Source organism: Parambassis ranga, chromosome 14 (genome assembly GCF_900634625.1).
Source record: "Parambassis ranga chromosome 14, fParRan2.1, whole genome shotgun sequence".
In the NCBI taxonomy this organism is placed as follows: Eukaryota; Metazoa; Chordata; class Actinopteri; family Ambassidae; genus Parambassis; species Parambassis ranga.
In genome coordinates this window covers 12,865,500-12,877,673 of record NC_041034.1, presented here as the reverse complement: position 1 = coordinate 12,877,673, position 12,174 = coordinate 12,865,500, and the positions used below count along the sequence as shown (strand labels likewise).

The 12,174-nt window shown below is 39.8% G+C and overlaps 2 protein-coding genes and 1 long non-coding RNA gene across 3 annotated transcripts; all 3 read left to right on the top strand.

Annotated features, from left to right (window-relative positions):
- The first annotated feature begins 1,167 nt into the window (after positions 1-1,167).
- dpagt1 (dolichyl-phosphate (UDP-N-acetylglucosamine) N-acetylglucosaminephosphotransferase 1 (GlcNAc-1-P transferase)) lies at positions 1,168-4,729 on the top strand. The gene is made up of 9 exons (XM_028421337.1): positions 1,168-1,607; positions 1,736-1,856; positions 1,939-2,152; positions 2,238-2,384; positions 2,549-2,633; positions 2,706-2,894; positions 2,997-3,084; positions 3,511-3,666; positions 3,747-4,729. The coding sequence occupies exons 1-9, from the start codon at positions 1,453-1,455 to the stop codon at positions 3,810-3,812; spliced, it is 1,221 nt and encodes a 406-aa protein (XP_028277138.1). The 5' UTR covers positions 1,168-1,452; the 3' UTR covers positions 3,813-4,729.
- Positions 4,730-5,166: 437 nt separating this feature from the next.
- Positions 5,167-8,401, top strand: hinfp (histone H4 transcription factor). The gene is made up of 9 exons (XM_028421318.1): positions 5,167-5,617; positions 5,801-6,027; positions 6,189-6,300; positions 6,381-6,533; positions 6,628-6,705; positions 6,903-7,023; positions 7,107-7,245; positions 7,338-7,462; positions 7,538-8,401. The coding sequence occupies exons 1-9, from the start codon at positions 5,458-5,460 to the stop codon at positions 7,854-7,856; spliced, it is 1,434 nt and encodes a 477-aa protein (XP_028277119.1). The 5' UTR covers positions 5,167-5,457; the 3' UTR covers positions 7,857-8,401.
- A 1,528-nt stretch (positions 8,402-9,929) lies between these two features.
- LOC114446568 (uncharacterized) lies at positions 9,930-10,703 on the top strand. Its single transcript, XR_003671752.1, has 3 exons — positions 9,930-10,016; positions 10,090-10,290; positions 10,418-10,703. It is a non-coding gene; the product is annotated as an uncharacterized LOC114446568 (long non-coding RNA).
- Positions 10,704-12,174: the final 1,471 nt, after the last annotated feature.

Genomic DNA, 12,174 nt, shown 5'->3' with positions numbered 1-12,174 from the left:
TACTAGAAAAGATATGTAATCTTACATATCTGTGTGGTGCAGATATGTAAACATAAAATGTTTTATGAAATAAAGTATTTACAAGAAAGGGAAAAAACAAAATTAAAATATAGGAACCTAAAAAATATGTCTAGTGTCTAGTGAAGGAGTTCAGGAGTGCAATGAATAATTCAGGGATTTAAATTGTACAGTGTTTGCAGTCCAAGCTGAATGTCTCCATATATATTTTTCCCAACACTTTATCTGATAACATGATCACCACACACACAAGCAAAAACCGATGCACTGCATGGCCTTTAATGCAACCCTGCCCTCTGACACTAAGCTCATGCAAATCCTGGGTCCTGGTCAACCAACTCTCTTTTCAAAAAGTTCTCCTATAATAAAAATACAGCAGAAGTCTGTGCTTAAAGAAGTCGCCTCTTCTGCAGCAGTGGACATAAAGGGACTTACTAAGCTGCAAATGTCAGAAAACGTAAGCACCTCCACTCCAGGTCTCTGATCCATGTGTTGATGAGACTGAGTGGTGGCTATAGGTGTCAATGTTCAAGAGTAGAATGTAAATGGGTGTGACAGAAACACATGCACAGTGTGACCAGAGTGTGACCAGGTGAGTTAATGGACAACTGTTATGATCACAACTCATTTTTTTATTTCAAAAATTGCACTAAAAAAACCTAAACTTCAAAACATTATACACAAACATGTCAGTGCTTAAACCAGAATAAAGTTCTTGAAGAATGCATTTTTTTGTTTTTTGAAGTGATGTTCACTTTTCTTACTTAGGGTACCGGTACTTAAAACTTAAAAAAGTGGGTTGAAAAATAGAACACATTTTTTTGCCAGCAGATGGCGAGAGAGTTACATCATGCCAATAATTTCAGACGAAGAAGATTTTACTTCCGCGTCAACATCACGTCGTTCTATCAGATGCCCGGTTGACTCTTTCATTTCTGTTTACCCGTTTTTAACGTGCAATAAACATGTACAGAAATGAGTTAAAAAACGGATCAATTACATTATTATTACTATCATCCTTATTTTGTTGGTTTATTAAAATAGAAGGGACACTGGGCGCAACTTAATATACAGCTTAAAAGACAGTTTTAGTTTCGCATTTTATTTTGAAGGGTGACACCGGAAGTAATGCAGTGTCATAATATTTGTCACTTACGGTTGAAACTGAGAGACGTGGAGTTTACATATCAGACTGTGTAGATAATAGCATCAACACCTGGTAATGAATGATGGGATGGATTACCAGACTGACATACGGACTAGTTTCTCTATGACGCCGGAGCTACAGAGATTATTAGAGAGTATTTAGTTGTAAAATGACTTGTTTTTACCTCAGTGAAGCAGCCAAAGCTCGTTCATCGATCGTCTGAAGGGGCAACGTCACATTAGCAAGAATCGAGATTTGTTCTGTCAGATCCAAAAAAGGCCTGAAATATGTCACCGATACCTGTCCTCCCGCTGGTGATCAACTGCTTCATGTCTGTACTCGGCTGTATGGCTACACTCAAACTCATCCCCGCTTTCAAAGATCATTTCATCTCAGCCAGATTGTACGGAATGGACCTAAACAAGACCTCCAAAAAGGAAGTGTGAGTCACTTCTGTGTTCTGACTTGATCTGTTTCAGTTATGTTTATAAGTATGTGCTGTTAGGTGTCTTAATTCGTGAATCAGCTGAGCTCCGGTCCTGTCCTAATCCTGGTCCCCCCTCTTTGCAGCCCAGAGTCTCAAGGAGTCATCAGTGGGACGGTCTTCCTCATCATCCTCTTCTGCTTCATCCCAGTGCCTTTCCTTAGCTGCTTTGTAGGAGACCAGTGTATGGGCTTCCCACATGATGAGGTGGGTTGATTGCTGTGTAGTAACCATGTGTCTCTCATTGAGCTGACCCTCTGCTCTGATCACTGTGTGGTTTGTTGGCCAGTTCGTACAGCTGATCGGTGCTCTTCTGGCCATCTGCTGCATGATCTTCCTGGGCTTTGCTGATGATGTGCTGAACCTGCGGTGGAGACACAAGCTTCTACTTCCCACCATGGCTTCCTTACCATTGTTAATGGTCTATTTTACCAACTTTGGCAACACAGTCATTGTGGTTCCAAAGCCCTTCAGAGCCCTGCTTGGGCTACACTTGGACCTGGGTGAGTTGTTTGTGGGACATTGATGCCTTGCATGCCATCTTCATTTCTGCAGCAGATGTAAGAAATGACTCTCTCCCTTCTACAGGTATTCTCTACTATGTCTACATGGGAATGCTGGCAGTATTCTGCACAAACGCCATCAACATCTTAGCAGGAATCAATGGCATTGAGTCCGGTCAGGCTTTGTTTATCTCTGGCTCCATTATCATCTTCAACCTGCTGGAGCTCAGTGGTGTGTGGTGTTTTTTTTCCAGTCATGTCTCCTGTTACTGCAAATCAGTGTCGATGTTTGGATATGAATTAACTGAAATTCTTTTACTGTGGCAGAAATATTTCAATTATGCATGCTGGACACTTTTTATGTGATGTTAATTGTTGTGTTTTCTTATTTATCAGGAGATTACCGTGATGACCATGTTTTTTCCCTCTACTTCATGATACCATTCTTTTTCACCACATTAGCACTGTTTTACCACAACTGGTAAGTTACACCTATTACATGAGCCACTATACAATAAAATACATGCATTTTTCACCATCTGTTTTATCACAGGTATCCTTCATCTGTGTTTGTTGGCGACACTTTCTGCTACTTTGCCGGGATGACCTTTGCAGTTGTTGGAATCCTGGGACACTTTAGCAAAACAATGCTGCTGTTCTTCATTCCTCAAGTGGTTAACTTTGTCTACTCTCTGCCTCAGCTTTTTCACATAATCCCCTGTCCCAGGCACCGACTCCCCAGGTAGACTGGAGAATGTTGATTATGAAGTTCCCCATAGCATTTCATTCATAATTTGTCTTCTCATTGCTTGTGTTTTGCTTTTTGTCTCTGTATCTTTAAAAGGCTGATTCCTGACACAGGCAAACTGGGGATGAGCTATTCTAAATTCAAAATAAAGGACCTCTCAAAATTAGGACTCCTTATTCTCAAGGTAACAGTTTGTGGTTATACTGTATATAGTAATAGGAATGTTGGTATGTTCATAAAGACACTATATCACATAAAGGGAGTACATTTTAAGTCTTTTAGGTTTAAAAGACCTAATAGTTTTGAACATTTGATGGTTAAATTTAAGCTAACTACAGATCAAGCAAGGCATATTTTTGTCAAATAAAGTGACTTCTGGGTTCATTTTACTTTAGGTCGTGTTACATGCAGCCCGATAGAAAAGGAGAGAAGCACCACATACAACACTGTTGTACATTTACTGATTGGTTGCTTTAAAGGGCTCATCTGATTGTTTCTGCTCTATTTCTTTCATGTTGTCAGTGCACAATATTAGAATGCAGTGTCATTATTTGCTTTTTATAGCCGTGTTTATTGGTTCATAACAATAATAACTTGCAATCCTCAACAGGTGGCAGAGTTATTAAAGCTTCTGGAAGTACGGAGGGGCCTGGAGGGAGATGATGATTTTATTGAGTGCAACAACATGACGTTAATAAATCTGGTGCTAAAATTTCTCGGCCCCATCCACGAGAGAAATCTCACAGTCATCATGCTCATCATACAGGTACAAACAAAGCACCTTCTCTAGAAAGATATGCTGGAAAAGTCTTAGACTTATAATGCTCACTTTTGTGTCTCACCCAGGTGATGGGCAGTGCAGTCGCTTTTGGGATACGTTATCATCTGGTGCGGCTCTTCTATGATGTCTAGACAGCTCTCCGGGAAAGAGGAGGGAACACTGACTGAGGACATATGACAATGTGGAACTATTTTACAAGCTTGTGGTTCATCTGCTTTTTAGTAGATTTTGTTACCACAAAAATCACAACATACATGCAGTAAAGACCCAGTGCAAGGATTAAAGCTGTATTGTACTGTATTTCACATTTGTAAAGCATTTCAAACATAACTATAAAAATCCTGACATCAACAGCAACATTGGCTGTTCTTCAGAATTCACTAATCACAGGTAGGAAAATGTAGCTGGGTCTGAACTATTGCGTGTCCATCCTGAAAGACTATTTTTATACATGTTTTTCTGAAGGAAAGTACAGTAAGTGGGTTTGACTTTTAATTGTCAAGGCAACCAACACCATTAGTTATATATAATATATATAATATTCAGGAATATAAATATTCCTGAATTGTGAGCACACAGTGTTCATCTATGAAAAGTAACAGGGCTCTGCTTTACAGGAAAATGAACTCAAACTTTACTTGCATGACTGCTAATCCATGCAGTATGGGTGGGAAAGGTTTTTTTTTTTATACCTCTGAACATACGCACAGAGAATGGTGATTGTGAAGAAACGTAGTGAAATATACGGAAGCTATAATCAGTCTGAAGTCTACCACTGGGAATATGGGTGAAGATAGGTAAATAGAGGGGATAAGGGGGTGTCTGGGTGTCCTGGAAAGTGAGAATAGGTTGTGTCTACTTTACCTGGTATTATTGGATACATAGCTTTATTTAATTTTTTTTTTTATTGACTTTCCCCCCAAAGGGTTCAGCAAACATCAATGTGAAGTCAACTGGCACTGGACTATTTTGTTAAGGAATGTACACGGGAAGCTGTTGTTGAGATCAAAAGTGCAAATTGTTAATAAACGCTTGAATAAAATGAAAATCTGAGCTTGTGTAATATTTTCTTTAGTCTGGAGAATAGGCATTAAAATATGAATTAATTAATATTAATTAATTAATTAATTACAAGAAATCAAATTGCAAAAAATACTTTCAATTTTATAAATAACTGATTATTTGAATTAATACATATGGATTATGCACATTATTTAAAAACAAAAAATGACAGTGCAATCATATCTCATTCCATTTTTGAATGTGTGTGGAATGTTTTAATGCGTAACAATAAATAACAGTTTCTGAAACGCGGTAGAATTTTAGAGTTGATTAAAAAATTACGTCCAACTACGTCTAGGAGGAAATGTATTTAAATTTACTTTTCAACGCTTTTAATTGTTAGAAATTTGCATGATTCGGAGGCGGAACTATTGAACTACTCTTGGTTCCATGCGGAACTTTTATGTTGTACACAACCCCCTTTAGTGTGCTTGCTAGAAACAGGTCTGATGTTTACATGGTTGCTGTCCTTGTTTTTAACATTTAATTGCTTTTGTATTGTGCCTTGTAATTATCTGTCGTCTTTTAAACGTTGTCGGTGATGTTTCTAAGGCTTCAAAAACTGCTGAATATTTTAGCGACACTTTAACAAGTATCATTTCCTAATGTTAGCTAGTACTTGATAGATGACAGGTGGTGGGTGGCTAGCCGCTGGAAACAACGCTTGTAGCTTCAGTCTGAATTTCAAAATTAGTGCAGCTAGGATTCGTAGAGATGCCCCCCAACAAACGCATACAGAAGAAAACGCTTAAGTTGGATTGTGAATGGGGCTCCTGTCAAGAGTCATTCAATCGGATGGAAAACTTTTGCAAGCACGCGGAGGGTCATCTTAGTGCTTTGAACATGGCGGAAGAAGACGAAGACGAAACAGAAGGTGAAGTGAATTTGACTTTTATAGTATAACGTTTATCTACATGTGGTGTCATATGATAATCAGTGTTTACTCGTTTAGAGACAGTGCTGTGCGAATGTGACGTTGTTGTCCAAACATTAGGTACTTACAGATAAATGCATTGCATTTAGATACCAATGCATTGTCTGCTTTTTTTTAACCAAGGGGAGAGAAACTGTCTCTGGAGAGACTGTGGTTTCTGCTCTGTGGAGGAGCCTGAGGAGTTGCGACGACATCTGTTCTTTCATTGTTACCACACTAAGCTAAAGCAGTTGGGCCAGCAGGTCCTTAATGCTCAGCCAGAAATTGGCAGCTGCTCTATTGCCGACCACAACCGCAACATTATCCCTGAAATCCCAGACAATTTTATCTGCCTTTGGGAGGAATGTGAGGTAAGATTGACACCTGTCAAACTGTGCTACACTGGTACTGGCTGTCTCTCATCTTCAGTGATGGGACTGGATGTTAAATAGTTTCTGTAGAGTAAAACATATTTTTCTAAGCTCAAAATATTTCAAGCAATAACTTTTTTCTTTCTGCACATGTGTCAAAGCAATCACCTTATGAAAACCCAGAGTGGTTCTATCGCCATGTGGAGATGCATAGCCTGTCCATAGACATACCAGCAGGAGACTGTGAATTCCCAATACGCTGCAAATGGAAAGGTACAACATTAAAATGTTGTTAAGATTACAGTGAATGATCATACAATATTACAGTAATACAGTATTTTCTCATTCTCCAGATTGTGAAGCCACCGCTAAAGGGCGTCCTAAGTTGCGAGAACACCTGCGCAGCCACACACAGGAGAAGGTGGTTGCATGTCCAGGCTGTGGGGGGATGTATGCAAACAACACTAAGTTCTTTGACCACATCATACGTCAGAGCGCCATGGAAGGTAAATATGATGGGAAGATAAGTGAGACTGTTTGCAGCTTAATGAGAAAAAATCATCAAGTAATTCTGGTTGCTTTGTGTATTTACTTGTGTAGGTCAGAGGTTCCAGTGTTCGCATTGCTTCAAACGTTTTGCCACAGAAAGACTACTTAGAGACCACATGAGGACACACGGTCAGTTCTTCCTTCATTCATTGTGCTTTCAGTGTTATATACTGTACAGTATGTCCACAGGATCCAGCTGAGCTCTGGCTTACTTGTGTTATTGCTCTTTGCTTTCCACTGGAAACATTTTCACTTTGAAAAGAAGTAAAAATAGGCCTTATATTTTTTAATGTCAACACTTCTGTGTATTTTTCCTTTTGGAACAGTGAGCCACTACAAATGTCCGTTGTGTGACATGACTTGCCCATCACCCTCTTCACTGCGCAGCCACATCAAGTTCCGCCACAGTAATGAGAGGCCATACAGCTGTGACTACTGTGAATACAGGTCTCACATCATCTGGCGCTGAAAAAAGTCAATTAAGACTTATTAACACTCACTGAAGTTGTCCTACTCTCTATATTTTCTAGCTGTAAAAATCTGGTCGACTTGCGCAAACATCTGGATACCCACAGCAGCGAGCCGGCTTTCCGCTGTGATGTGCCTGGCTGCGTCTTTACTTCACGTAATCTTGGCACCATGAAGATTCATCACCAAAGAGAGCATGAGGTGATCTGTTAAATGTTTTGCATTGAGATTACAGGCTTCAATGCTATATACTTACAGTTTCTGTTTCTTATGTTTGCCTTTTTATTGACCAGGGGAGTTTTGTAGCTCGCTACAAGTGCCATGTCTGTGGTCAGTGTTTCACCAGGGGTAACAACTTAACTGTCCATCTGCACAAAAAGCACCAATTCAAATGGCCTTCTGGGCACCCCAGGTTTAGGTAAGCAGCATGATGATACTTGATTTGAATGGGTGGAGTAGTGCAGCAATGATGACCCCTTATCTTATCTGCCAGGTACAAAGAACACGAGGACGGTTTCTTGCGACTGCAGCTGATCCGCTATGAGAGCGTGGAACTGACAGAACAGCTGATGAGGGAACGGCAAAGCAGGCAAGCGGAGGAGGATGATGACAGCGGTCCGACCGATGACCAGGAGATGGAGGAGCTTCCTTCAGAGGCGCGGGAGGAACTAAGGGGGGTGCTTTTGGAGGAGCAGAGGACTGAGGAGCCGACTACCAGTGCTGAGGAGGGAGGTCAGGATCAGGGCATGTTGTACGTCCTTGCTGGAGCCTTGCCACAGGCAGGGGAGGACTCTGTTATGCTACAACTCTAGATATTGATCAGCAGCAGAACGCAGATGGTTTGAGTTGACACATGCTGGATACAGCTGGACATTGTCTGATCAGTTATGCTGTTTTGCAGATAGATGTTAAATGCAGTGAGAGTCCTGAAAAGTTTCTCAGCCCTTGAATGGCAGCTGGTTCAAAAGTAAAGCTTGCATTCCAATAAAGAAAGTGAGGCACTTGTATAACTGAAGGAATACATACAACGATGATTCATCTTGACCACAAAAGCCTATATTAGGTGATAAAACAGTTTTTAGGTGTTGAGCATCTCATTGTCGAGTAATTTAAATTATTTTCAATTCCTTTATTGTGTCATGCTTTTTAAAAGCTAATGTCATGCTACCCAATTGGTTCTCATTCACTCAAATTCAGAAATACATCAACCTTTATAAAGGTTGTGGATGTGAGTCACAGGGGTGGCGTGACACTATTAGTGTGTACAAAAATGCATGAGCTCCAGTAAAGAGGGTTTGAAAGTGTGTACTTTTTGATGTTTAATCTACAACTTGAATAAACGTTTGCTTAATTCAGATGTCTGCTGATGATTTGGTTAAAGGTTTTTAGTAATGTTCTTTGTTTAGATTTATTTCATGTGGCTTACAGGGCAGGGATTTAGACCTGCTAGCTGGTTGGGGAATGTTTCTTCAGGGTGCTCTGAATTCTAAAGGCCAGGTATGTATGACAGAGAGACTGATATCTCATTTTGTGTTTGCCTTGTGATGCAGTGGCAGCCTGTCCTGTCATTACCACTTTTCCATCGCTAGCTGAAATATGTCCCCCCTTTACATAGATAGCTAAAGAAAGGGTGACTTACACGTTTCTACACTAAAGACATTCACACTGCACTAAATGTAATTACAGTGGATTTTCTATTTATTATAAATGTAGTGACTGCACATGGGCATGGTCTTAAAACTGCAATGGGGTTGGATTAAAAAAATGTCCCTTATCAATCTAAACCTTCTATGTATGCGATTTGAATTTGTACTTTCCAGTGGGAAGTAACTGCTATGTTAAAGCCCACAAGGACACACAAATCACAGCTTTTGCACATTACAAACTGACTGACTATAATCATTAATGTGATCTTACCCCTCTTTTTATGCTTTGATGGTATAAAAAGACTTTGCCTAGTTGACTTACATCATTTTCACTTTTCCCAAAGCCACAAGTCAGGTCACAGCATGATATACGGTAAACAGCATTAGCTGTGTGTAGAAGATTAGACACCACACAGAGCTTAGGTGTAAGTGTTACTTTAACTCTGCAGTCAGTCAACTCATCCCTACAGGGACTGCTTCTAATGGCTTCCTGTCTGTTGACTTGTAGTTTAATGTATAGTATAAGGTTGCTGGTCAGTCCCAAGATGCACCTCCAATTTCTTCTCAGAGAATAATTGCATCAGAAGATAGTCACCATGAGGATAAATGTGCTGCTGCTGCTATTGTTGTTATTGGGGTCCTTCCAGAGAGGGGGGTCTCAGCTGTTCGAGCGGAAAGGAGAGCTGGAAGTTAGTGGTAAGATCTGCTTTATCAGCAGTTATTGTTCAGTCATATTAACACAGGACACAATTGCATTGCGGTTGCTGTTCTTATGGATGACTATATTACTCAACAATAATATTTTTTAAATATTGTCCTTGTAGCCTGGGCCTTTCCATGATAACAAACTAAGAATTATTTTAATAGATGTTTGTTGAGTGTAAGAAGAAACTAATAAAAGTAATTTGCTGTAGGTGAGTCTGAATGGAATCCTGAGCCAAACTTCATAGATGATACATACTGGTCTGGATCAGCACCACTTTGTTTTGGAAGGTGTAATGCACGGCACCAGGAGCTGAAGAGAGATCGTTGTGGAGATTCTAGCTGCTGCTGGCTCGGCTACAAGTCCCTGTGCAGAGGTAAGACTCCTGATTATCAAACATGCGGCGTAAACAAAGTCTATCTGCTTTATGTCATGCCTTGTGTTTCCTTTGTCAGTGAACTGTGGGAGGCCAGATGTAGACCATAATGGAGCAGTGTATGGCAATGACTGGTGGGTGGGCTCTGTGGTGAGGTACACTTGTCGTGCAGGCTTCATGCTTGTAGGAAACCAAACCAGAGCCTGCCAGTCTAATGGCCTCTGGACACCAAAACCTACCTGCCTCAGTGAGTAAACAACAAACACATGACCAAGGAAAAGTTTAATGAAGCTTTTTAGCTGTCCTGCTTTTCACTGTAGGAATGTGTCAGCGGGGGCGCGTTGAGATCAGTGAGCAGGAACTGAATGGGACATGTAACTCCACATGTGCATATAAGAGTTACTTTGGCCCACCCAAACAAGGCTGCACTCGGATAGACAACTGTAAGAAGAAGGAGACGGGCTGGAAGCGCTTCTTTGCACATTGTGTCCCTTGCATTTGTGACTGCGCTTTATCATGTGGTGAGTAGGCTCCCTGCCTGTTAAGCATTACGATTGCTGTGTAGCACCATGTTTCTCAGAGAAAATACACATGAATAAGATTGTGTGGAATTCTTTGCACAAACATTTTTTTTATTTTACATTTTAGCAACTGCAGGTTAAAAGACAACAAAGAGGAACAAAGAAGAGACACAGACCATGTATTGTTTGTGCTGCTTCATCCACTTGAGTGGACAAATCAATCAACTCAATCCTTTTGCACACTGAAGCCAACAATTTGTTATATTAATCAGAATGAGTTCAGTCAGTTGAAGGCGTTTTTTTGAGTCGAGAATTACAGGCCAGATTGTGCTTGCTCTTTTCATGTCACAAATAACATTTGTGTAACACATTGGTGTTTCTAAGAGAGAAAAATAGCAGCAAAGATAAGAAGAGAGGAAGTGAAACCACAGAGATTATTGTTGCTCCTCCTCTCACTCCATCTGTCCTCGAGGGAGCTGAAACCTTAATCTTGTTACAAAGGGCGGAGCTGTGGTCAGGGGTCAGAGTTAACACGAAGAGTGCTGTAGACTTATTCAGCAAATTGGATTTATAGGTGCCCTACTGTATCTATGTATATGTATTCTTTGGTGGAAAGTGGTGCAAATTGTTTATTTGTAAAGTTAAATCATTATTTTTATATATTGTAGATTGAGTATATAAAAGTGAAATAATGTCTGATGCATTTAAAATGAATAAAAAAAACAAAAATATGACTGTGTACCTAAAGTTGATAATGATAAGTATCAGGAATCTAAACTCTACTGTAAATATCTAATATCTAAAAACATACCAGATGTGGACTTTGTAGTTAAGGTGGAGCTTATTTTGAAATATTTTGTAGCCAAATAATTGTGCCAGATTCTATATATATTTTGGTGCATAAAGATTCTGCCACATACCATCTAGGTGCTTTAAACAATCATGTTGGGCATTTTAAGGAAGTAAAACAATACTTCCTTCTGACATAGAGTAGAAGCAGAAAGTGGAATGAAAAACAGACTCCTGGTGTCCTGACAATACATCTAGACTCCACTAGATGTTGCTGTTTTGTTTATTCTCACATATCAGGTCACAACATTTAGCTCCACTCTATACTTTATGATTGACAGATAACAATAATGATTGTCTTCCCCATCTGTTCCGACATGTTTCTGATTAGCAGTTCTCACTGTTTGGTCTTCCAGGTGTTGAACCTGAGGACGATGTGTTCATCTGCTTTAGGAGTGTAGCAGCCAATTCCTGTGAAAAAACGCATCAATCAATCAGTCTATCTCTATCTATCTATCTATCTATCTATCTATCTATCTATCTATCTATCTATCTATCTATCTATCTATCTATCTATCTATCTATTTAATGTCTCCTCGCTGTGGGTTTTTCTTCTGACTGGGAATAGTTAAAATGTCAGTACTCAAACAACTTAGGGGTGTAGTCCTTGACTATTGAGACCATTAAGAGCTTTATAAACCAGTAAAAGGATCTTAATATCCATTCTGAAGCTGATAGGTAGCCAGTGTAGAGACTGAGAAACTGAGATGTGCATCAAAATTACGCCAAGGTTTTTCACTTGACTACAAAGGTGTAATGCCAGTTATTGTTGTTTCATTTGATTGTCTCTCTCAGCCTCAGGAACAATTATCTCACAAAAAAGCGGCAGAATCATGTGACGCTTATATTTGAGTTCATATCCTGTGCTATCACTTGACAGTGTTCTCACAGGAAGCATTTTGCCTTTTTTTCTTTCTTTGTGCATGTGTGTAGGAGTCTTGCCTTTTTACATAGATCTTTTACAATTTTAGAATAATCACATTAAGGAATATCCAGAGGCAATAAGTGAAAGAACAGCCAATTCCCCTGCCTCGT